Source organism: Arvicanthis niloticus, chromosome 10 (genome assembly GCF_011762505.2).
Source record: "Arvicanthis niloticus isolate mArvNil1 chromosome 10, mArvNil1.pat.X, whole genome shotgun sequence".
Taxonomy (NCBI): domain Eukaryota; kingdom Metazoa; phylum Chordata; class Mammalia; order Rodentia; family Muridae; genus Arvicanthis; species Arvicanthis niloticus.
In genome coordinates, this window is record NC_047667.1 from 34,407,364 (window position 1) to 34,433,595 (window position 26,232).

At 31.5% G+C, this 26,232-nt stretch overlaps 1 protein-coding gene across 5 annotated transcripts in view; it reads left to right on the plus strand.

The window, feature by feature from the left end:
- The window catches only part of Brinp3 (BMP/retinoic acid inducible neural specific 3), a 373,430-nt gene that overhangs the window by 154,610 nt on the left and 192,588 nt on the right, over positions 1 to 26,232 (plus strand). For all 5 annotated transcript variants that reach the window (XM_034513172.2, XM_034513171.2, XM_076941307.1 and 2 more), the window contains one exon: positions 23,749 to 23,939. In XM_034513172.2, coding sequence (XP_034369063.1) covers positions 23,749 to 23,939 — 191 coding nt within the window. The remainder of the gene's footprint in view (positions 1 to 23,748; positions 23,940 to 26,232) is intronic.

Below are 26,232 nucleotides of genomic sequence, written 5' to 3' on the forward strand. Positions count from 1 at the left end.
GGGTGGCGTTGCAAACTCTTTCAGCTCCTTCAGTCCTTTCTCTAACTCCTCCATTGGGGACCCCATGCTCAGTCCAATAGTTGACAAGTTGTTGCCTCTGTATATGTAAGGCTCTAGCAGAGTCTCTCAGGAGACAGCTCTATTAGACTCCTGTCAGCAAGTACTTCTTGATATCCTCAATAGTATCTAGGTTTGGTGTCTGTATATGGGAGGAATCCCCAGCTGAGGCAGTCTCTGGATGGCCTTTTCTTCAGTCTCTGTTCCACATGTTTTCTCTATATTTACTCCCTTGAGTATTTTGTCCCCCCTTCTAAGAAGGACTGAAGCATCCACACTTTGGTCTTTCTTCTTTTTGAACCTCATGTGGTCTGTGAATTGTATCTTGGGTATTCTGAGCTTTTGGGCTAATATGCACTTACCTGTAAGTGCATATCATTTGTGTTTTGGTGACAGCAGATGCTGGAGAGAATGCGGTGTAAGAGGAACACTCCTCCATTGTTGGTAGGATTGCAAGCTGGTACAACCACTCTGGAAATCAGCCTGGTGGCTCATCAGAAATTTGGACACAGTAATACCTGAAGACCCAGCTATACCACATCTGGGCATACACCCAAAAGATACTCCAACATATAACAAGGACACACACCCCACTATATTCAAGGCAGCCTTATTTACAATCTCCAGAAGCTAGAAATAATCCAGCTGTCCTTCAACAGAGGAGTCAATACAGAAAATATGGTATATTTACACAATGGAGTACTACTCAGCTATTAAAAACAATGACTTCATGAAATTTTTAGGCAAATGGATGGAATTAGAACATATCATGCTGAGCTATGTAACCCAATCACAAAAGAACACACATGGTATGCACTCACTGATAAGTGGATATTAGTCCCAGAGCTCGGGAATCCCCAAGATCCAGTTAAGAGATGGCTCATACCCACTGAGCCATCTCTTCAGGCTTGGTTTTGAATTTTAAATTTAATTTCTTTTTGTTTTATTAAGAGTTTTAATTTTAATTTATGTTTTCTAAAGTATGTCTTCTTCTTTTTGTCCTCCTCCTCCCTCTTTTCTCCCTCTTTCTGTTCCTCTTTCTACTTCTTTTTCCTCTTAATCTTCCCCTCTCTCTTTTTCTTTTTACCACTGATCTTTATAAATTAAATTGGGTGACATAACTTTAGTTTCAGGATTGCAGAGATAAGAGTATTAATTACTTTAGGAAGACAGATCTTTATTTTAAGACCAGCCCTGGTCTACATAATAATTCCAGGTTAACCAGGGCTACATTTTAACAAGTACATCAAAAGATAATATTGTAGATTTATAACTTGATTTTAGGTAATGTTTCAATACATGTATATATTGTGCATACAGTCAGATTAAATGTATCTTTCAAAATTTTACAGTTGATGCACATTATTATTATTTGAATTCAGTAATATTTGTTACAAATACATAAAAAAGACAGTTTCTTTCTTTTTTAAAAATGTAAACTTACAAAATACTTTATGGAAAAACAGATGTTATTTTTTTCAGTCAGAGAAGCTTAAGTAATCTTCATTATTGTTTTGTACTACTTCCTGAGGAGATATTAAAAAAATTAGATAACCCAATTTGAGTGACAATATCACTAAAGTTCAACATAGGGAACCAATTTGCTCATTATTGTTATTTGAAGGACATGACTTAGGGCATATGTAGATTGACAAAGATAACCTAAAGCCATATGTATTATCAAAACTTTATACTGTGTGGATGGAAAATGCATGATAGCAGGAAACAGTACATATTCTGCACACCTTGAAGTCATCTGGACTGAATGAAAAGTTTCATACCCATAATGGTCTTTACTGCTTGTATAACCTTGGGGATGGAGAGGATTTGTAAAGGTCATATGTTCCAGAAACTTCCTAAGACTTAGAAGACTCTCTGAATCGTAATAAGCATTATTTGAGAGCTCTCTGAGGCTTAAGGGGTGTCCCCCGAAAATAAATGCATCAATCAGAAAAATTTACAATACAACGTTTACTTGGCATCACATAGTTTCTTTGGAAATCTTTCTTTCTTTCTTTCTTTCTTTCTTTCTTTCTTTCTTTCTTCTTGCTTGCTTGCTTCTTTTGTTATTTATTCATTCATTTATAAGTTATGCCTTCAATTTTACTTCTTACTGTTATGTGATGTTGTATGGATAGGATAATGGTAATAATTTAAATGAGACATCATTTCATGCTAATACCATTTACTTAAATATCCTAAATGTGGTTTATAAGTTATATGTGTATAAACATTCCACCTATCTTGACACAGAATTAAGAAAAAAACATTCCTGTTGACAAAACTTTAAAATTGTAAACAGAATTTTGTTTCTCTTTGAAACTTTCTTCATTCTCATATTTGATCAATGAAAACATCTAACAATAAGAAAATGGTCTCAGTACTTGCTATTGTGATTTTTTTAAAAAGTCCTTTTCCTGCTTGGTGCCATCTCACATTGTGTTCCCTATATATCAGGGCATGTCACATCTCTGCCAGCCGTTAAGGGTTTATTATTAGTTTATATATGTTTCAACTCAGCCAAACTGATTTATATCCAGGTTTAAATAGGCCTGCTATCCTTGCCTAATATCTGATAGTAGGATACAAAATTTTATTTACCATTTGTACAACTTTCATGATAATAATTGTATATAATTAATAAAGGTATTGTAGACTTCACTTAGTAAATATGCATAAAATTCTGATTGATTAAAAAAAATAATATTTCACAATAAGCATTTAAAAGTAGTAGTATTATGAATTATACATGTATGGAATAATGGTACAGGAGAAATTTAAGGAAGTCTCTTATACTTTGCCAAAATCAAAGAAAGTCACATAAGAGCTATATAGTAATATGTTCAATCTTTATATTTCTAGGGTTTACATGTTATTTTCTTTAACAGAATTATATAAAGTATGCATTTTTAATATTTTAATTTTAAGTATAATTCCTTTTATATAAAAATAAAATAAAACCCTTTGTTAAACCTACATAATAAAATTGTTTATTTGGGGCCTTAAAGGTCTTGGGGGGCAAAATCACATGACTATGACTATTTTTTCCCCATGTGTCTAATTTTAAACACAAAACAGTTATTTTAATGAAAGTTAGTGTTCTTCCCCGTAGATGAAACTTGCTAACTTTATGTGAATTGCTTCTTGAATTAGTAGCTCAAGAAAAATTAAATTATATATGACTTTCATTGATTGTTAAATTTATTAATACAATGTCAGTTGCATTTAAAGTATCTAGAGGGAAAGGGAAGACAGTTATTTTAGCTGAGTCTGTAATTAGAAGTGAGTCATCTTCCATTGACGGGGCAAATTACCGGCAATTTTCCAATTTGCCAGATTTTCGCATGTATCACATGAATAATTGAATAATGAGAATGAGCCAAATCTAGGGTAGTTTATTTTAGTTGGGTAAATTCTGTGCCATCTGGACTTCTGGCTTTCCTAACTTTTAATTGACCTATTTCTTTCAAAAGAATCCCAGTACCCAATTTGTAAAATAGATGTTTAAGTTCAAACCAGAATGCATCAGGCCACATGTTAGAAAACTTAATTACTGTGTATTCAAATCACAACAAATAAAATAAGAAACTAATATGCAATGTTAGAAAGCTCATTTAAAGCTCATTTCAATTTAATAATTTCCCACTAAGGTAGTTTGTTTTCTTAACACTTAAGTTGGTTTTCATTACACTTCAGTTTTAGTATTTAATGTTTATTGTTTTCATCTACTTCTATGTGTATGATTAAGATAAGTTTATTTTTTAAAATAGGTCTTACCTACAAATTTAGAGCCTTTTCACTATGATCAGAGTTGTTTGGTTTCTGTAAATCATAAAGACTATTTTTAAATTATGATATTTATTTTATGCTCATAAGGGTTGCAAAATATTAATTTTTCTAAAAGCTTAATTTAATTATTCTCTAGAGATCAGTTTGGCATGAGCTTTTTATTAAATATAAAACTTGATTTCCATCTGCTATTCTATGTTCAAACTTAGAAACTTAAAATATTTTGTGTAATTTATTAGACTTATCTTTATGTTCTTTATAAATGTAAAGTTGTGTCTTGGGATTCCCTCTCTTTCTTGAATAAGGATATACAAATCTGTTTTACATGATAAATTTAAATTATCATTTTTCTCTAGTTTCTGCATTAAAAGCTATGATATTTCAATACTAAAGGCATTGGTAGAAGTCTCCATATTTTAAAAAATTTGTGATCATTAGTATTAACATTTTATAATAAATATATAGAATTGTAAGCTGCATATAGCTGAATATTTTTTCTTTACTTGGAAAATAATTTATGGTAGATGAGAATATATACAAAATCCTATACCTAGCATTTCATAAATCTTTCACTAATCCTTAAACTTAGAGCCTGAGAATCTACCAATAGTTACTTTAGTATGTGTAATAGAAAAATATGGAGTGATATAAAAAGAAGTTAATAAGCATGGAAAAAGTTTTTTCAAAAAACATCTGAAGAAAAATTCTAGGAAACAAACAAACAAACAAAAATCTAAGTTGTAAAGTTGGTAAATTTCTTTTGCCTTATAGAATTAAAATTTGGAATTCAAGAATAGAGCTGCCAGAAAAAGATTTAAAGTTATCCAGTGAAACAAACAAATAAATGAAAGACTACAACAACACAAATATCCATCAGTAGGAGTGTATTAACACTAATTATAGGACTAGGAAATAAGTATCCCTCCTCAGAAAAAAACTACAATTACAAACTACAAATACTAAGAATGTGCAAGAGATACTGCAAAAACAAAACCAAACACAAACAAAAACAACCACAGAAACCCCATTCTGTCCTCATCTCTGTTCACATTATCAAAGTGTAAGTGGAGATTCTAAATTTGGACTTTGACACTTGCAAAGCTAAAAGGAATGATCCAACCAACAAATAGGATAGTACCACTGTAGGCAAGTTTAATACAAATCTAGCATGGAATGAACACCACTGTTTTTAGTAATAGTGGATATTCTATGTGAAACCTAAATTTCTACCTGAAACCAACATTAAATACATACCCTTAAGGAAGTCCCAAAGGAAAGCAGGTAGATAAGAGTTTGATCTCCATGAAAGATATACCAAAAATAGTTAGCACATGCTAATCATAGAATCTTCATAAAAACAAAATACTACTCTAGTCCTAATTATAGCAGAATATAAGTAGAACAATAACCTAGAATAGCAGGACAATACCCTTCTTTGAGGAGTATTTTTCTCCATTGAAATTCAACAGAGGTAGAATATGGAGACTGGATGTTTCACTGTACTGGGAAATAATACAACAAATTACTTTCTACAGTCTGATTGGTGCAAGGGGAAACCATCTATTCAAATAGGGATTAGTGCCTTCTAAATTCATTTGATAAACTTGTATACTTTAATTATAAAGTAAAATAATAAAATCTAAACTATGATGAACAAGTTCAACAATAAATCAGAGAAAAAATCAGAAATATAAGAACTATCTGAAAAGATTTAAAATAAATATTATAAATTATATCTGCAAAAAACAAATCCCATGACTTTTAAGCAAATGGAGCAAATAGAAGGACATATCAAGTCTGTGGAATGAATCAATAAGGAAAAATACAAATAATGAAAAATTTTACAAGAAAGGGAAACAAAATGACATAAAAGTTAATGGTTAGCATAAAGAGACAAATTGTCACAGAAGATAAAAATGAATTTGTAGAAAACAAAAAAAATTACTCAACACAATGAGAGGGTAAAATACGGCTCTTTAAACAAAAGGAAAGAATTTCAAGTATAGAAAGGTACACTCTTATCTCTGGGACTATTTTAAAATAAAATATCTGTAACCTATGAATATTACAAACAAAGACAGTGAGATAAATGCTAAAAGCAATAGAAGAGATGAAATCAAGCATATTCATGAGTAATGTGGCATTATACAGTAAACTGAGACACAAAATTATTCTTTTATTGAAATAATAAATTCATAGATCCTAGATGTTGAATAAACACCATCATAAATTCAAGAAATGCACACTGATTAATAGTGTCATCATATTTTTACATAGGAAAGAAAATGATATTTTTCTTAACAGTTAGAGAGAAGTGATATTTTACCCACAGCAGAAAAGTAATTAAATAGGCTGAATTTCATTTTAGAGAACACATGGGCAACCAAGGAATCAAGACTGAAGCTTGTGAGTACCAAGAGAAGCAGAGTAGACATATTAAATAAAATATAGACATATTAAGTAGATATCAACTGGGAGTAAGAGGAGAAATTAGAATTTTTGAGATAAAGGGAAAGTTGTAGAAAGACATCAGCAACCAAAGGCAAAAATGAAAAACAAAGAATGATGGAATTTCATAAAGAAAAACTATAAGGAAAAGCATAATTGTAGATAAATATAGTGCTTTTTCTTTAGTTCTATTGTGTAGTCTAAGTTATATTTGACTAGTTAGGTAAAATCATTAATATTTTAGAACTCTAAATTCAGAATTATTTGAAAATAATTGTCTAGAAAAAAGAAGAAAATTAAATAAACAGAGATAAAGAATTTATTGGCATGGCCAATATTCTGATTCCTTAAGCTGCAATAGCATATTCCTATAATATTTAGTATGTGAAACCATTTTGGAATAGTAGACAAATTATGTAAACATCATTATATTTAATTCCTTAATGTGTCTTTGACACATTAAAAGAAGATCTAAAATTATTACATAATGTTTAGTGAAATAAAAACAAAATATATTGAAACTTCTGATCTGAGTAGAAAGAGTTCTTGCTGCTGCCAGGGGCTCAGCATTCCATTTCAAGAACACATAGAAGCCAGCTAAATCCACCTATAGTTTCAGATCCACTGAAGACATTCACACATATGTTTCATAGACACTGATAAATAAAAATAGTTCTTTCATTAAAGAACAACATTTTGTTCATAGTTATTCCATATAGATAAATACATTAATATGAATCAAATAAGAATCAGTCATAATTCTATCAAGCTGCAAATTTTAATTGTAGAGGTATGTGAGAAACAGAGCAAAGTAAAAGATGAATCACTTGAATAATAAACAAAACAAAGATATCTCCACCAACTCTTCCTTTCCCACCTCCTCTTCCACCTGCTTTCTTCCCTCCATCACTCCACTAATGTTTATTTTATTTTCCCCCTGAAAGAGATTCAAACATCCTCCTTTGGGCTGTTTTTCTTAGTTTCTTTGGGTCTGTGGATTGTAACATGGTTACCTGAGTTCTTTATACATTTTGGATATTAGCCCTTTGTCAGATGTAGGGATAGTGAAAATCCTTTCACATTCTGAAGGTTTCAGTTTCATCTTATTGACAGTGTCCTTTGTCTCACAGTAGCTGTTTAATTTCATGAGGCCCCATTTATTGTTTGTTGGTCTTAGTACCTAAGCTGTTGTGTTCTGTTCAGAGAATTGTCTCCTGAACCAATGCATTCAAGGCTATCCTCCCTTGGAGGGAGGGAAATACCACAAAACCCACAAAACCTTTGACCCAAATTTGATATACCTACAAGTTGTACATAGATAGAGAAGTGGCTGAGATTGAGGAAATAAGCCAAACAATGACTGGTCCATCTTGAGACCTGTTCCATGGGAGAAAGTCATATCCTGAAACTACTGATGATACTCTGCTATGCTTGCAGACCATTGTTTAGTATAATTGTCCTAGTAGCGATCTCATCCTGCAATTGAAAGAAAAGGTTGGAGAGACACAGCCAAGAATTAAGCAGAGCTCAGGGAAGCTTGTGGAAGAGTGGGAAGAAGGATTTAGGGAGGTTGAGGAGTCAAGAACAACACATTAAGATCTACAGAGTCAACTAACTTGGGTTATAGGAGCCCACAGAGAGACTAAACAACTAACAAAAGAGAATTCATGGGCTGGACTTCCAACACATATGCAGCAGATGGTCTCCATGTGAGTACTATAACAAGTAGAGAGGAGACTGACTCTGTCTCTGTTGATTCCCATTGGATACCTTTCTACAACCTGAGCTGCCTTGTCTGGCAGAGAAGGGAAAGTGGAGGTCTGTGGTTGGAACTGGGAAGAGACAAGAGTGGGTTGTGATAGATATGTAAAGTGAATATGTAAATACATTAAAACAAAAAATAAAACAAAGGTGACGGTAAACAAACAAACATAGAACAAAGTAGACAGTAGAATAAGTTAGGAGGTAGTTTTTTACTATAATGATAAAGAATTAATCTGATGTGATAAAAGTCTTCCAGTTGACTTTAAAATGTACAAACCAGAAGGATTTGTGAAAGTGGGTCCTGCACCTCATCAGAGCATCACATTAGAGCTGATCCTTGTCTTGTAGATTACTGCCTTGAGAGAAGGGGAGCTGGCTGGACAATGAGCACAGATACCTCTCAGGCTCAGATCCAGGGTTTTGAATTAGCCCACATCAGTATCTACCCAGTCTATGAACTGTTGCAGTGCATTAAGGGACAGGAAAAACGGGTCTAAAACTACAGGATCTCCATGACAGAAGACAGCAATAGGATATCTGAAGGAAACCCAAGGAGATTCTTGTGTTGATACATCAGTAAAGAACAGAGGCCTCATACTAGACCAATGACTCATTACAATAAACATTTGCAAGCAAAAGAGTATGCACAAATGGATATGCTGTGAGACACACTGTGACACACTACAAATTCCAGAAGGAGATTTTCCTTTCTCTGTTGGAGTAAGGGTAGGTTTTTGCAACGGTGGAGGATGGGTATAAGGGAAGGAGTTGATGAGTAAGTTTAGGGCTTAAGAGGAGAAATTTACAAAGAACCAATAGAAGTGTAAAAAAAGATATATGAAACCCAAAAGAATAAAATTGAAATAAAAATATTCAATTGATAATTCCTGACAGTTATTTCAATATTTCCTCTTTATCAGTTGTAAAAAATAATTACTTATATTTTAGAAAAAATATGAATGGATTTAGCACCTCAAAAACATTATCTAGTTGATGTTTGTAAAACAAACTGAACAGCAATACATAATACTCATGGATTTCCAATGCCAATTCATATATATATATATATATATATATATATATATATATATATATATATTTAAAAACATTTATTCTAAACATTTATCCTTAAACAAATCTCTACACAGAGAAAAATTATGACCACAGGGAACATTATCAAACAATAAAGTAAGTAAGCATCATAGAATCAATAGAATTTTCATAAAATGTCCAAGCTCTCAGAAAATAAATAAATCCATGTGTTTTAGGAAGCTGTGGGTTATAAAGACATTCACAACATAATGCAAAAATATTTTTCATTAAGTATACATTGAATCATTGATCATTAAAAGTTGTGGCTTAAGTAGTGTTGATAGGAAAATAAAGAATCAAAATGATTACATTTAGAAAAAAAGAAATATGTCATCAGATAAGCATGAGTTTTTTTTTCAAGAACTCTAAAAGTAAATAAAACTCAAACAATCACAGAAAAAAAGTTAGAGTTAGAATGTATAAGTTTAAATAGCCAAAGAATAAAAGGACAGAAAATTGAGATAGGTTGTTAATATTATAACTACAACAATAGACTTTTCACTTATAATTTGATCAATGACTTAAACCACTGATGAGGTAAGAGCACTCATATGTACCCCCCAATATCACAACTGTGGAGCACTGATGTTACATTGAACAAAGCTATCAATACAAGCCAATATAAAGTAGTGATACAGGACTACCTGTGTATTCTAAATGATTCTTGAATTTGCCAATATTCTATCATTTACTATGATCTTTGCATATAACCCTGTTTTGCTCTAATCTTGTTTTATAATCCTCTTCTAATCATAAATGTTTGTTTGTTGTTTTGCTTTTTTTACTTTTCTTATTAAATCATCTTGCTAAAGGTACTAATTATTCTATTACCCTGTGTACATTATTTTTAGCTGGACCCTCCTTTTTGCATGACATTGAAATAGCTGCTCTGTTAGACTGTTTCTGTTACAGTTAATATTTATAGATATCTTAATTATGTGGATTTTTCCAGCAAATGTTAGGTCTCTAATCTTCTAACCATCTGAAACCTAAGAATTTAATAATGATATATCACATGTTTTAAGGAATGGTTTTATATATATATATATATATATATATATATATATATATATATATATTTAAAACATCTATTTTTTCTAGAAGATGTGCCAGTGAAAAGTCAAGTGATATTTTCTTTTAAAATTATCTTGGTTTACATCATGATGGATATTTCTTTTATACCTAAAGATAATGCTGCTGTTCATCTCAGGATTGTCTGTATCTCTGGAATCCTCATGCATTAGGCAACCTAACCTCAGTGGCTGTTTGAAAAAAGAAAACATTTCCCCAACACTTTTATAATTTTATCCTTGGGTTCCTAAACATTGTTCTCTGTTCCTATATAAGAACCTTGTTTTTTTATTCTTAGCATTAAATAGTCATTCTTTTGAGCTTTAATTCTCTGAATTTCTGACTTGATTTTGTACTGCAGTTTATCACCTATAACAGAAATAAACAATAATCCCGTTTATCCATCCAGTTTTTGGTATTTGAGTTTCAACAAAATTTCAATTAATTCTAAATGTCATTCTCCTCTTTCTATTGATAAGATTATTATATTTTCTGGGGGACTATTCTGAACAGAAAAAAAGAATAATTTGTGTTCAAATATTAGCATATTAGAGTTTCTCATAGTATTTTTCATGTTTTCATAGTATTTTCATAGTATTTTTCATATTATTTTTTTCTTCTGCATATCTTTTTAATTTTCTCTTCCCATACCTGTAAAAATAACTTCGATTTAACTGATATAATTGTTGTCTTCAAGCCTTATAGCTGAATAAGCTTACTCCTTCTCATTCTTTCTGAATTTTAAATGGCTGGTTCAACAAAGCTTTTCAAACTCCTCTATAAGATGACTGATTCTAGCTGACTTCTCTCAGCTGCTGACTGAATTGCTCTGCTTGGACTAAAACGAACTCTGGCTCTAATCTTCTGGCTCCTTCTTTTCAAGGCCCTCTGCTGGCCTACCCTAAACTGCATGGACTCATGAACAAACAACTCCAGTGCACTGCATTCACTCCACTGACTCCCAGCTGACTCAACTTCACTTCATTTAACTGACTAAACAGAACTGACTGAACTCTCTCCCTAGGCTCCTCTTAAATACCTTTTCTTTCTTGTGCTGTGCTCATTAGAGTTCTGTCAAATCATTCTCTGATACATCATTTTGTCTGCCCCTCCATTAGGCATCCCTTTCAAACATGGCTGCTTCCTTTTACAAAATAACTTTACCTAATTTGTTTGTGATTGCAGGTTTGTACAAAGGGTATGTCTCTATTCCAGACAGAGCAGCAAGGTTGCTTGATTAAAAATCCTCTACATAAACCTCTCTCTGAATCCCTTCTATACTTCCTGTATATCTATCCACACAGTCTCACTGAGGTCAGACAGAGTCTCTGAAGTCCAGCTTTCAATCAATAATGTAATTTTATAAAGCAGTAAAAGGCACTGCTGTTATACAGTTATACACTGCTGTTATATGTATGAGCTGTCACCATACATCTGGGATTTAAACTCATGCTGGAATACAGCTCTGAATAACTGTTTGTAGCAAAATTATATTGTTTCCAAAAGAAGCATATTCTTCAGTTTAATCTCCTCTTAGGTTCATTATTTTACACACAGATAAAATTCTGTCTTCAGTTACCATATAATTTATTTGTTAGCTTTCTGTGTCATGTAAACACTTTTATTTTCTTCTTGCCACTACACATTAAACTGCTTCAAGATTTTATGGGAAAATATTCTAAAACTTTTATTTAAAACTAAATCAACTATATTAATTTCTATTGACCAGTGTAGAAACTGAGATTGTGTAAATCTTTGTCCTATATGCCATAAGGATGACACATAAATGTGAAACTATATATCCTCTTATAACTGAGAAATTATGATTGTTCCCCACAGAATATATAACTATAAGGCTTGAATTACCTACCACTGCATTCTACTGCACTATCAGGTAAAGAAAATGTTTTAATAAAATTCAGAGGGAGAAGGAGACAGACAGACCAACTCAGAGAAGGATAGAACAATATAGATAGACAATGAGACAGAGAGGAAGTGAGGGGAAAAGAATAGAGACAGCAGAACAAAGAGACAGAGGGAGAGAAACAAGAGAGCAAATAACGAGGGAGAGAAAGAAGAAAAGGGAGGAGAAAAATGAGAAGACACTGAGGCTATCACTGGAAATATATTGTTACATAATAATGATTTTCAATTTGTTTCCAAATAGTTCTAATCCTCCTCCACTCCATTCCCTGGAATGGAGCTACACAGAATGGATAGCTAAGAAAAAGGACTTTTGCTACCCTTTGAGCTGTATAAGTTTTAAGCACTTTAAGTTGTACTCTTATTTTCTCCTACAAGTATATTTTATTTTAACTCTCTTTTTGCTAATTCAGAATCTGTATCATGAATGAAAACTCTGGGGCATACATATGAATTTTAAGAACAAAATTGACATATATATATATATATATATATATATATATATATATATATATATGAAATCAGGGAGAGATCCATAGCTCTAGATACATATGTAGCAGAGGATGGCCTTGTCTGACATCAATGGGAGGGGACTTTGGTCCTGTGGAGGTTTGATGCCCCAGCATAGGTGGATGCTGGAGTGGTAGTACGGCAGAGGGTGACATATGAAACAGATATATAACCAAATATTCTGTCTATATTTTAAGAAAAATATACGTTATCAAATAAAAATAATTGTTATTAAACAGCAAAATAAGTTTATAAAATGAAAAAACTCATCAGTGACTATGATGAAGTTATTTTATAATGGGAGAAAAAGATATGAATTCTTTAAAGTGGTTGTTCATGTGAAAAATCCTTTGGTATGTATCAAACACATAACCCAGTAAGTATAACATAACCAGAGGAAAAATACATGCTGCTGTGAGTACACATAAGGCATATGACAGATTAGCTGAGGCTAGGTAATGTTAATTAGAAAGAAGGGAACATATAGGAGGTCATTGGGATTTTGAAGCTTGTGTAATGTTAATGGTAGTTACCATATTTAGTTAGTGTGAGATTTGAATATGAAACATAGGAAGAATATGTATATGCTAACATAATTTACAGTTTGTAATCCATAGATAAAAGTAGTGCTAACAGATAGAAGATGTAAGGTTTTTTTTATTATCAAATCATATTTTTTTTAAAAAAACAGAGGTTATAAACACAAAAAAGGCAGTATGTGGAGAAGGGGATGACACAGGAGCATAGCTGTTCAGGGGGAGTACAGATATCTTTCAGAACAGGGTATCAGCTGGGTGAAGGTTCAGGGGACAGGTCACTATGACTCTGCCTATGACTCACTCGTCCTTATCTAAGTTGGTAATATCCACCAAGGCTGCCTATTTACAAGGTCTATGACTACTCAGGCCGGTAAATTTCCACAAAGCTGCCTATTTACAATAGCTTATAGCCATCTGTTTCAGCGTTTTTCCACAGAGACCCCAGACTTTGTGTTAGGCATGTATGCCAGGGGACAAGCCTGACTGCATAGGAGTTGATATCAAAAGTATCCCCTCTCCAGGAAAAGACATCGGGATGGGTATGGCCCTCATGCCTCACTGGAGAACAGGACAGGAGCCATTACAAGGTCCCCTTTAATTACTGGAGGTCAGGACTCTATCCCCACCTTGGCAAGATTAGAATCACCACAGCCCTTCTATACTTGGAGAATTGAGGAGATGTCAGGGGCAGCCCTGCTTATACACTGAAGGCCTAAAATCAGACATAAGATTTTTAAAAAATGGTTGCAAAATGTAAAAATGCAAAAATTCTAACAACTCAAGACTAATTCAAATTGAAAAGATGATATCTGAGTAATTTGTACCATTAATGCATTACATTTACTTCATATTTATCTTATCATAATTATATATATATATATATATATATATATATATATATATATATACCCAATTTCCATCAAGATAGGAAATCTACTGTGTCACAGGGAAGTTTTACATGCATCCACATACTACACTTTAGTAGTATCCCCAATACCTCCAAGTGTGTTCTTCTGCTAATCTTCGTTCTTCTAGATCATTTCATGTCTACAGTCATATATGTATATAAGCTTTAATGAGTGTATTTAAAAATCTAGAAACAAAAAATAAGAAAAGAATCATATGGTCTTGTTACATGAGACTAACTAAATTTTTAAAGTCTCCAGCTCTATGCCTTTTCTGGGATATAATACAATCTCATTATTTATTGTAAAATTTGTATATGTAAAAATTACATATACACAGAGCATACACACAAATGAATACATGTCACTTTTATTCATTAATCTGATTGCATTGATGTTGAGCATGGGTTTGTTTGCTATTTAGCTATTACGGGTAAATATTATGCTGTAATATTTCTGTCACATAAAATCATACTGGAAAATAGTCAAAACCTATATATCTGGGTTATATGATAAACCCATTTTCAGTTTCTTGGGAAAACTTACAGATTTTCAGAGAAATTGACAAGGTTTTATGTTCACCAGCAGTGTAGATATAGCTCTTCCATATTGTCCTAGTTATATTATTGAGTACATTTCCTACTGGTAAGGTAGGATATATTTATTGGTTCAATCTGTCTTGATTTGTTTTTGGCTAATGAGATTAGAATTTTTACATTCCATATATTAAGCTTCTGTCCAATGTATAGATAGAAAATATTTTCTCACAGGCTAAAGGTATTCTTTTTTATAACAAATCTTGCCTTATCTGTGCACAGCCTTTTAAAATTTCATACAGATAATCTGGAGAAATGACTTCAGTGCTTAAGAGCATATCCTTCTCTTCTCAAGAACACAAGTCTGGTTCCAGCACAGACATGTTTGACTTATAATCCCACTAGCTCTGGAGAATCTGATGCTCTCTTCTAGCCTCTAAGGACATCCATTCGCATATGACACACATAAATAGAAATAAGTCTTTTAAAGAAAACCCATTGAATGTGTATATATGCATGGCAAAAATATATAGTAAATATAGATAATATAAGAACCAAAGCCATATTTGTATGAGGATATGTGGAAAATATAAGTATTAAAAATGTGTGGAATTAAAGGATGCAAATATCATTCAAATACCAGTTAAAGGAAGATAGTAGTTAAAGATATATGGTAGGGTAGAATTCAGCCTAAGTAAATTTACAGGGTTTTTGTAACTTATAATAAAATAGAATAACAGTCTTCAATGTGATTACAGAAAACATGTATTTAAGACTAGATTTAATAAAGATAGTTAAGTAGAATAAAGAGGATATTATTAAATTTATAATCTCCAATAAATATTTTACTCTTCTTCTGTTTATCATTTACTAAAACAATTAAATATTATTCAGGGTATATTAATATTATTTAATAATTTAACATAAACATAACAACATACTTTACTGACATTTGTGCAAATCCAAAACAACAACAAAATCCCACAGATACAAGCACACATATAAAATTAATGAAAATAAATACTTTAACATTTTATTTTCATTTTATTTTTCTGTATATGTGCGTGTAGCCTACAATTATATCTATATACCATAATCATGCAATACAGATATAGACCAGAAAAGGGTGACAGATTATGAAAGTTTAGCATTATAGATGGTTAATGGCAGATTTGGGGTTCTGAAAATCAAACTTAGATCATTTGGAAGATGAAAAAATTCTCCTAAATAATGAATCATCTTTTCAGCTCAATAAAAACATAAATAAAATTTTAATTCATGAGGATCATACTGCTAATTTTTGAGATTTTTACCTGAGAAACTATGGTTTGAAAACCCATCCTATGCCTCTAGTTTTGATTGCTTTATCTACTTTTTCTTCTAAAAGTTTCAAACTCTCCTAAGTTAATTTTTCATTGGTTTATAAATATTTGTTTAAAAAACTTGTTTCACTCTTCTGCGGAAAGAGTTGTAGTTTTCTCAGAATTATTTGTTATAAAGCTGTATTATTCTAATATCTTTTACAACTTTATCAGATATCAGAGAGCAGCAGTTTTATGGACTTGCATCTGGATCCTCTATTGTATTCTGCTGATCTTCATCTTGAATTTCATTCCAGTACCATGATATAGTTTTGTTTCACTTTGTTGTTACTATTGCTCTGCAGTTTTACTTGAATTCAAGTATGGAGATAATTCAGCACTGTGTTTGGCTCAGGATTGCTTTAGATATTTGGTGTATGTTGTGTTTTCCTGAAAAATTTCAAATTCTGAAATTATGTCTGGGAAAAAATAGTTTTGGAGTTTTATGGTTACTTGTAATGAGTCTATAGATTTTATTTTGTCACTTAGCCATTTGTAAAGTATTAATTCTAGCAATTAATGTACATAAGAAATCTTTCCATCATCTAATGTCTTCTTCTGTTTCAGTCATTAATTTTACATTTTCATTGTAAAGTTCTTTTACTTCTTCTAAAAATGGGATTTATTTCAAGGTTTTAAACACATTGTTTTAAAAAGAAACAAAGGTATGCTTTGGACATGATTTCTAAGACATCTGAGGTTAAAGCCTTTTGTTTAGAGTCTTGTGTCAGGACAGAGACAAATTCAAAGTCACCATTGTCTGCTCTAAAATCAGTTCCAACTCTTAAAGTCTCCTCTATTATTTATCCTAAGATCTTAAAATGTCATATTAATAATATTTATACTGCACACAGTGGTTAATGATATACACAAAAACTGATACTACTTTATTCAGGTCTAAAGTGTCTTCAAAGTGGTCATGCTATAAAAGATTAGTCACCAGCTGTACCTCTATTAGGGTAAAACCTCAAGGAAGTGAGGTATGGTGGGTTAAAGTGAGGCCATTGAATGTATGGTCTTAAAGAAGGTATTCCAATCTTTTTAGAGTTCACTTTTCCCCATAAAAGCATTATATTCTACAAACTTTCAATTTTTCAATAATAATTGCTGTATACAATTTTCTTTAAAAGACTGACATATTTTATCATTCTCTATATATTGTAATTATCCTGGAGAGAATCTGTGGATTGACCTTTTTAACCTCATGATTAAATGATTTAGGACATTATAATTTGTTACACTCCTCGATACTTACTGGATTAATTACCTTGACATCATCTACAGTTAGCCCTAATTTGAGATGAAGTTGAACATAAACGGTACCATCAGTAAAAGTCTTTAATGAAGTATTAAAAAATTAGAAATTATAGAAACAACATTAGTTTTCCATTTGAAAGAATAAGTTCTATAATAAGTTTTGTTTTCGTACTAGACTTTTAATTAAAATCTATACTGGGGACCAGTGAGATAGATACTTGAATATTAATTGGGTTTTAAAAAACTATTTTGTTAGTCTTTTCTTTTTCATAAAATAATTATACATGGCATTACAGGTTAATAATCTATGACTTCAGTGTGTTCAGGTATTCAATATCAAATTGTTCATTGGTAAAACATATGTCTCATTTAATTGTGATAATTTTAGGGCTTTAATATGAAAGAAACTAAACAAAGTCAATATTGTTACATACATTAAATGGCTAGCTTCATAGTATTCTGCTGTGTATATGTAACGCAATTTTCTTATCTATTTATTTGTCCAGTGATGAATATTTAGGTTATTTTTAATTTCTAGCTATTGTGATTAGAGTTTCAATGAATATGCCCAAGAAAGAATCTATGTAATAGGTCATTGAATCTTTTGAGCACATGCTAAAGAGTACCATAGAGGATTTATTTATTTTTGGATTTTTGGAGACAAAGCAGATTGATTTTTACAGTGGCTAAACCAGTTTGCAATCTCGCTAACAGTGCATGAAGTTCTCTTTTACTTCATGTCTCCTCCAACTTTTCTTGTAGTTTGCTGTGTTGATCTTTGATATTTTTGTTAGGGTATAATTATTTCTCCATGTGTTTTGAGTGTCATTTCTCTTATTACTGTAGGAAATATGGTTTGAAATATATTTTTGCTATAGTTTTCTCCTTTTGACTTGTCTATTCAGGTCTCTGGTTCATTTTTAAAATAGCTCTTCTTATTATTTTATTTTGATTATTTGTTTGTCCATGCCAGCTCAGCCAGTCAACAGGGTCTTAAAGGAGCAAAAGAAGATTAAGAAAGAAAAGACAATTGGACAACATTATTGTATGACTCCAGCAAATGGTGAAACAGGAGCAGGGTGTGAGGAGGATAAGAAGGAGAGCAGACCAGTCTGATTTTATGTCATTGTAGGTGTATGTAAAGAATATGGCCAGTTCTAAATCATTTTAAAAATAGTCAAGGAACAAACAAGACAAAAAAAAAAATCAAAGAACAAACAAGGCATAAACAAAGGTCCAATGGTATTCGAGGGTTTATCATGATGATCAAGAACTTGAGCCTACTTCCTTGTCCTAAACCAATGTCAAATTTGTGCCTGAGCCCTCTTCCTTATCCTAGCCCAGTAAAATTCTTGCCAATATCCTTGAAGCAGCACTAAGAGCTCTCCACATTTGTTTCCAATTCTGTTCATCAATGCCATTAGGGAGTTTTTGTTTTGTTTTGTTTTTACTTTTATCAGCCACATGGAAAATAAGATCATTTGTAAAATCAGAAATGGGATACTGAGAATGGTAAAAGTAATCCAATTACATGCATAACAGCTACACATAATAAAATTATGAGAAATATCAATCACTGCAGGCGTAATTGAAATTAGTATGTTTTTACTTGAAATTAGTATATTTTTAAGCTGTAGTTGTAAGGTTATTGCTATTAACAGTTACAGGTCACTTTATAATACTCATATTGAATTTATTCCTATAGTACTATTTTAATTATGCATTTGTTTTAATATTATTCGTGTTAATTAAATGAGTATTGATAAAATTAAAATTATTAGCCAACAGGTGTAATAATGTAAAGACTGATGAAGTTAATAACTTTGACTGATTAAGAAAATACCTTCATTTGGTAAAATTTACTAGTTGGAGATAAATCTGGTTTGAGTCACCACATTATCTTGTTTTTTCAAAGTTTTAGCCAGCTTTTCTTATGATATTGTGTTCACATTTTTCAATATATACTATGACTAATTCTCTACATTTGAGGAATCTGAAACTGTAGTTATATTAATTGCATTGAGCATTTTTGACATAAAATTAAAATATGCATATGGGAGGGAATTGGTAATATGGAAATTATATGACCACAAGTATAAAGAATTTTCATTGTGCAATTTTTTTCTCCAAACTTCTTTTTTTGTAAGATAAGTAGGAATAAAACCATAATTGTCATTGGTATATATATATATATATATATATATATATATATATATATACCAAATATATATATATAAATATATATATATATCAAATATATATATATATATATATATTTGATACTTCAAGTCAGAATATTCAGCAACCATGTTACTAATAAACTAAGAGAGGTTTCTTAGATCCACAGAACCCATTTCAAAGAAGTGTTCTGTTTGAACTGCTTAGGGTTCATTTTGTAATATTTTTAATTTTTTTAATTTATGAAATAGTTGTGCCTCTAAAGGGGATGATTATATATTAACCTCTAATCATTGTAGCTTTTTCCTTTAAAGAATTAGAACAGTTATAATTGGAATATATTTATATTCTATGTAGGCTCTAAGCATTAACGAAAATCCTAGTAAGTTTTCAGAATGTTCTTATTTGTTCCAGGCATACAACATCTAGATGGAATCCTGAGATGACCCTAGGTAAAGCATTCTCATGTTGATAATCATACACAATGCCACATTTTCCATGTTTCTCATAGAGCATGACCTTGCTTTGCTTTGAGGAAATATAGTAGATGTTAGAGTTGCCATTGTTCCTTCATGTAGGAGAACTTGAAACTTCACTCTTATGCTTCCAATTCATATGAAGATATTAACTTCAAAATTTATTCCTGAAGTTTATCTGGTGTCAAAATGATCTATAATGAGATTGAATATATTTCTAGAGAGCATACCAACAGCCAAAATAAATAATAAAGTCCATAGTCTTCATGAATTTGCATGACTATATTTATTTTTAATCCATGCAAGTTGCTTTAATCTGTAAAGCTATGTTTCAGAGTAATCTGTGTCCATGAAAGTATCAGAAAAGTAAAATAAATTGACATAATATATTCAAATATTGGTCAAATAAACCTAAAATTATTTTAGGGAAGAGCAGCAGACACTTACTAATCCCATACCAAGAAGAAAACAATGGATGTTTCCAATTATTTCAGAGTAGTTTGTAGTCCAAAGACAATTTCCTTATTTATCTCTTTTTTTATCACCTCTTATGAGGATAGTTTTAAAAAGCTTTCATCTGAATTGCCAGAACAGCAATACAAAGAATATAAGATGTTATATATTGTTACATTGCAAATAATATTTCTAAGTAGAAATGAGAGACCAATTAGATAATCTCAATATCTGTTTTTCTACATAAATTAATCATATTGGATATGCAATTGTGTCTTCTTTATGTGACTTTGGATGTATATATGGTCTATGCTATTTGTATAAGACATTAAGAAAAAATAGTGATCAAGGGTAAAGATGTGTTTTGTCCAAAATAAATAATAGATCGTGAATTGATGTTGTAAGCTCACGAGACTTGATAAACTGAAATATTTAAAACCTCAGAAGGCTAAAAAAAAAAAAAAAAAAAAAAAAAAAAAAAAAAAAAAAAAAAAAAACTCTTTAAAAGGAATTCAGTCCTTGACTGTTCATATAAGTGTGTAAAGTATTTAAATCTAGGAGGAGTCAAAACATGCCATATAAAGTTAGATAAGTAAAATTCATATCAAGCAATAGTCGTGAAAAATTTAAGATCTGAAAATGACTATGTGTTTATATTTTATACAGAAAAGCAAATGTTCTGGCCTTTTCACTTCATCTTTCTCATTCAAATTATATCTCAGTATATTCTTCAAATCCCTGAGGCTAGATTTGCACTTTGCTTAAATCAAATATACTCTTCTAGATTACAGTGAAAACACAACCATCAGACATGGTTATGGGCTACCATGTCCTTTTTTCATTCTTATGTATGACCACATTATAAAACATGTCTCAATAAGGATATATATTTTAACCTCCTCAAATATTCATCATTTAAAAATTCTTTCTGTAGCTTCTCAATTTATATTTTACATTAATTAGTTACATATTACTTCTCTCAATAGTAGCTATTGTCCAATATCTCTCAAGACTTTCCTTCTGATCTCCAGTTTTACTGCTGGAATTCTTTTCTTAATTTATATGCAATCAACTTTAAAAAAAGATCTTGCATGTGTCAGGTCATGTGATTATTGTCTCTCTGTGCCTGATGTATTCTACCTAATATCACCATATTATCATACAATATCTACATATTATCATCCCCAGTTCCAGTTGTCACAAAACAGGATTTAATTTCTTATTGCTGAATACAAGGCTACAAGTTTTATTTGGTAAGCAACTCTTATAATAAAGAGTGATTATATGTTCATATCATTGTTTAACAAGCAACTTCTCAGATTTTTATTACTACATCTTGTTGGCATATTGAGCAAAATAAATGTTTTATTTAAAATTATCTCACTTTAAAATATTTAAATACTTATTTCTGCACATTCTATTGTACAATTTGTGTGAAATATTAAAATATTCAGGTATTTTTTGTACAAATTTATAAGAATATTTACATTAACTGAAGCTTAGGTAAAAAGACGTGTATGTGTAGGTGTGTGTGTCTGTGTATAATATTATAATAAATCCAATTTTAAAGGCTGTTTGTTTAATAAAGGACTTCTTATTAAATAGATTTTGAGGAGAATATACCAAATTATATAGATAGCAGTTTTCTTCACACTGTAGTACCTTAAACAGCAAAATTAACATTTATCTTTATTATTAGCAATAAAGAACAGAATAATGCCATTTGCAAAAAATGTATCATGTTAAAGGAAATATGTGCAGAATTAAGATTTAAAGGAAAATAAAAACATGAATGTAAAGGGAGAGTATTTGAGAAGGAAAAAGCAAGTAGGACAGACTGGAGCCAAAAGAGGGTAAACAAAGATAAAGATGATGTTATGTACACATATGTACAAGTTGTATAATGAAACCCCACTGTGGATAAAATCAACATAAAATACTAAATTTATGTATTTTAAAGTGTATGAAGTCATTTCCACCTAACATGCCATTAACCAGTAACTCTGGAGTAGAATTTCAAGGGTTTTTAAAACTGTTGAGTTTAAGAGCTCACTTTGAAGCAAAAGTGTTTAAAGCCTTTTAAATGCTCTCATAGGGAAGTTAGTAAGATTTCCTCAAGGAAGGAAAAAGTAAGTTAATTTATGTTCAGGACAATGCCCTCTCCATATCCCTTAGTGAATCTGGCCTTACAATTAGTTTTCCAAAATTAGGTGTTTTTAAAGTCCCAATGTATGTCACATTTGCAAAATATGTGCAGTTAGGAACGCCAGGGTCCAACCTCTTAGTCCTAGGAGTGTCTAAATTGTCTCTTATTAATCTGTGTAAAGCCTTGGCCTACTTCTCTTTGTTGAGCAGCCCTTTCTCCTTTGAGCATTGCCTTACATATTACCTTTCCTGAGTTTCTTTTCGTGGCAATTAATTAAAAAATAGAACAACCCCACCATACTATTGGCTGTTAGTGGAAAAGTGCTATATAGTTCTTGCAACATGTTATTTGACTATTGACCAATGTAAGTGTATCTCTTTATTTGTTTCATTTATTTTGTAACTCTACTAGATAGTAAATTCTTTTAAGATAGGCAGAATATAGCACGGTTATTCTTCACAGATATCCTTTATCATGCAATTCTTTTCTCTGACATACTATAAGCCTTTTTGTAAGAAATACACATATAAATCTACAGCCTCTCTAATCTGGATAAACTAATATCAGGTTATCTAGTTCACCATACCTTATTGTTGACTTAACTGAAGCTAACTATGTCAATATTTCAATGTATATATTGTCATGTTCTTACCTGGCATTTCTGTCATTTGTCAAATTTGGCTATTAAGTTATGCATCTTGAAAAAAATCATTTAATTAGAATTTGAATAAATTGCATACAATGAGTTTTATAAAGAAGAAAGTAATCAACAATCTAGCTGTTCCTTTTGATGACAAAAATGAAGCTTACAATTCTAATATCCCTCTAATTCTAAGATTTTATATTATAAAATAAACTGACAGGATACCTTGGGGATTGTTATAATAATTATTTTACTAAAGTTTGCACAATAAATTATGTTTTTATTTTTCTTGTTTCTTCTTTAATAACTACATTTATTTTCTTCAAAGGGAAGTAATGCTTATTAATATTCATGTCTTTGGGAAAATATGTCAGTGGAAGGTATTCAATTTCAGTACAATATTGTTGTTACTGTGTGTTGAGTTTAAGTATGAATTATAGTTAAGAGAATTATAGATGTGGCCTCTTCTACTTACATGCCCTGGTACACTACTAAGAGCTGCAGTCATAATGAGTGACCTAATTAACCTACAAAGATAACTTTTTGAATGAAAACACTTAAGATTGTGCAGGTGTGAATAAAATTAAATTTGCTTTTCAGGGAGTTTGGCCGTTGGAAGGTAAATAACCTTGCAGTTGAAAGAAGAAATTTCCTTGGTTCTCCTCTGCCTCTTGCCCCTGAATTCTTCCGCAACATAAGGCTTTTGGGACGACGACCTACTCTTCAGCAAATCACAGAAAATCTTATCAAGAAATATGGGACTCATTTCCTGCTATCAGCTACTCTGGGAGGTAGGAGACTTTGAAACTATCTGTGCTTGTGTTTGCCTGAAAATAAAACTGTGTGATTCACTGCAGAGGAGCATTTAATCCGTGTTTCTGCTGTAGATGGTCTTTAATATAAAAAATATTGATGAAGTGATCAGTTAATATCTTCTATTATACACTCATTTGAATGATGAGGGAATCACTTGTTAGCTTCTGAAAAACTGCTTAGAGATCCGACATACATAAAATGTATGCATAGATGTGACAATCCATCATACAAACTGATGTGGCAAATTATATTTTAAAAATAAACAGCTTCAATGCAACTGAGGGTCACCACTTCTGGTAACAGAAAAAAAAATAAATGATTTCCTGGGGTAAGTGGTAAATTTTTGTAATATTTTAAAAGCTGCTATTTTAGCAGTCTACACTTGACCTATGATTTCAGAAAAGAGAAAAATATAAAAGTAGATTACTAATCTTAAAAATTAAAGTATTCACTTATTTCTTATGTTAGTGAGATTAAGAAACCTATTATTAAACACAGTTAAACATGAGTTTAGCAATGTGATTATGGTTTAGCAGTTTGAATGACCCTCAAGGATGTTCAAGGAGATAATAAGAAATAAACTATGACATTTTTCATAAAATGCTTTTTTAAATTATATAGTGCTTTCAACAAGTTCTTCATATTACAAAAGAATGTATGCTTTAGAAACTGGTATTTCTGGTTCTATTATGAGAATGGTTGTAGAATTTGTATAAAGAAGCTAAGAGAAGAACATGTCCTTTCTTTTCTCCTGAATTCACAAAAGACGACTGTGCTGAAATTGTCAATGCTGTAAACACTGCTTCTTCACGGTTCTCAGCACTGTAGGATAAGTCTTTTTAGTTGTTGTTGTTCTTGGGCTCCAAAACCAGTCTGTCAGGCACTTAGTAATTTCAGAATATATCTCCTAAGAAACTCTGCCTTTACCGTGTAGGTGTGATATGTACAGCAAATCACCACATAGATGAAAGTCTCTAAAATTTATCATAGAAGTCTTCTGTGGTTCATTCTTCATGCAGTATATTTGAAAACCTGAGACAATATATGATCCCTGTTTTAGTGGGAGTTACAAAGTTGGCACCCACCATAAAATAGGATCTTGGTGTGGTTTATAAATCCCAAATTAAAGATCAAGTGCTAGATTTCATCTCAAACGTTATGTGTGACTCTTCTTAATATATTTTTAATTCCAGTGCCTTTTAATTTACTACTTAAATCTAAGTAAGTATATCAGACACCAGATTCTTAATGAAAGAAAATCAGGGTCCTTGCAAAGGGCAACTATGTAAAGCAAGGATAGACTGGGAAGGGATCGAGGCCTCTTGATGTCAGTCTATCATGTCATGTCATGTCATGTCATGTCATGTAGGGGAAACAGAAGCACATGTGGCTCCTATAGATATAATCACTAATGTGTTGTTCAAATTTTGTTCAAATCATATATTTCTGATTCAAAATGCAGTTCAAAGCTGCAGTAGTTCCTCATGCCTACCTTTTCTCCCGTGACTGTATGTGCTTCATTTATGTGTAAGTCATCTTCAAAAATTCACTTAAGCTTCCTAAATTGAAATCAATATCCCAACTTTCTGATCATGGAATAACACTTGAATTTAACAGTCATGGCCTTTTCTATTACAATATTTTTTCCCTAAGTGTGACCTATGAGCTCTCTCACACTCTCCATAGGATAAAGTTAGTAATTGACCACAGGTAAGTAAAATTACTAAATAGATTAAACATATACACTATCTTTATTTACACAGAATAATTCTGACAAACAGGCAAAATTTAAATTGTAGCTGTTATAGTTGAAGTAGCCCTGTCTTGTTTTTCTTTCTGTCCATTTGTTTTATATGTCTTACCTAACAAAGCATGAAACTATTATATTATGTTTTTAAGAAAGGTGAGATTCATAATAAAACTTAAATATTCTCTATACATTTCCTTCTCATTTTCCCTCTTGTCCTTTCAAAAATACTCAGAATAATTAAAATATCAGCACCAGCATGTCCTAGAGATGTCATTCACCACCCACCCACCCCATCCTCTCCTGCCACCAGTTTCCTTTCACTCTTGGTCTCTCCCTAAACCTGAGACCAGGGATAGGGAGGTTCCAGGGAGTATATGGTGATGACTCTTGTTGAGAGCATTGGGGAAGATTGAACCTGAAGTGCCCATCTCCTTTAGCCAGGCAGGACCCCACCCCCAATGGAGAGTTAAGGATACCAACCTAACCACAAAACATGTGACACAAATTTTTTCTTGCCT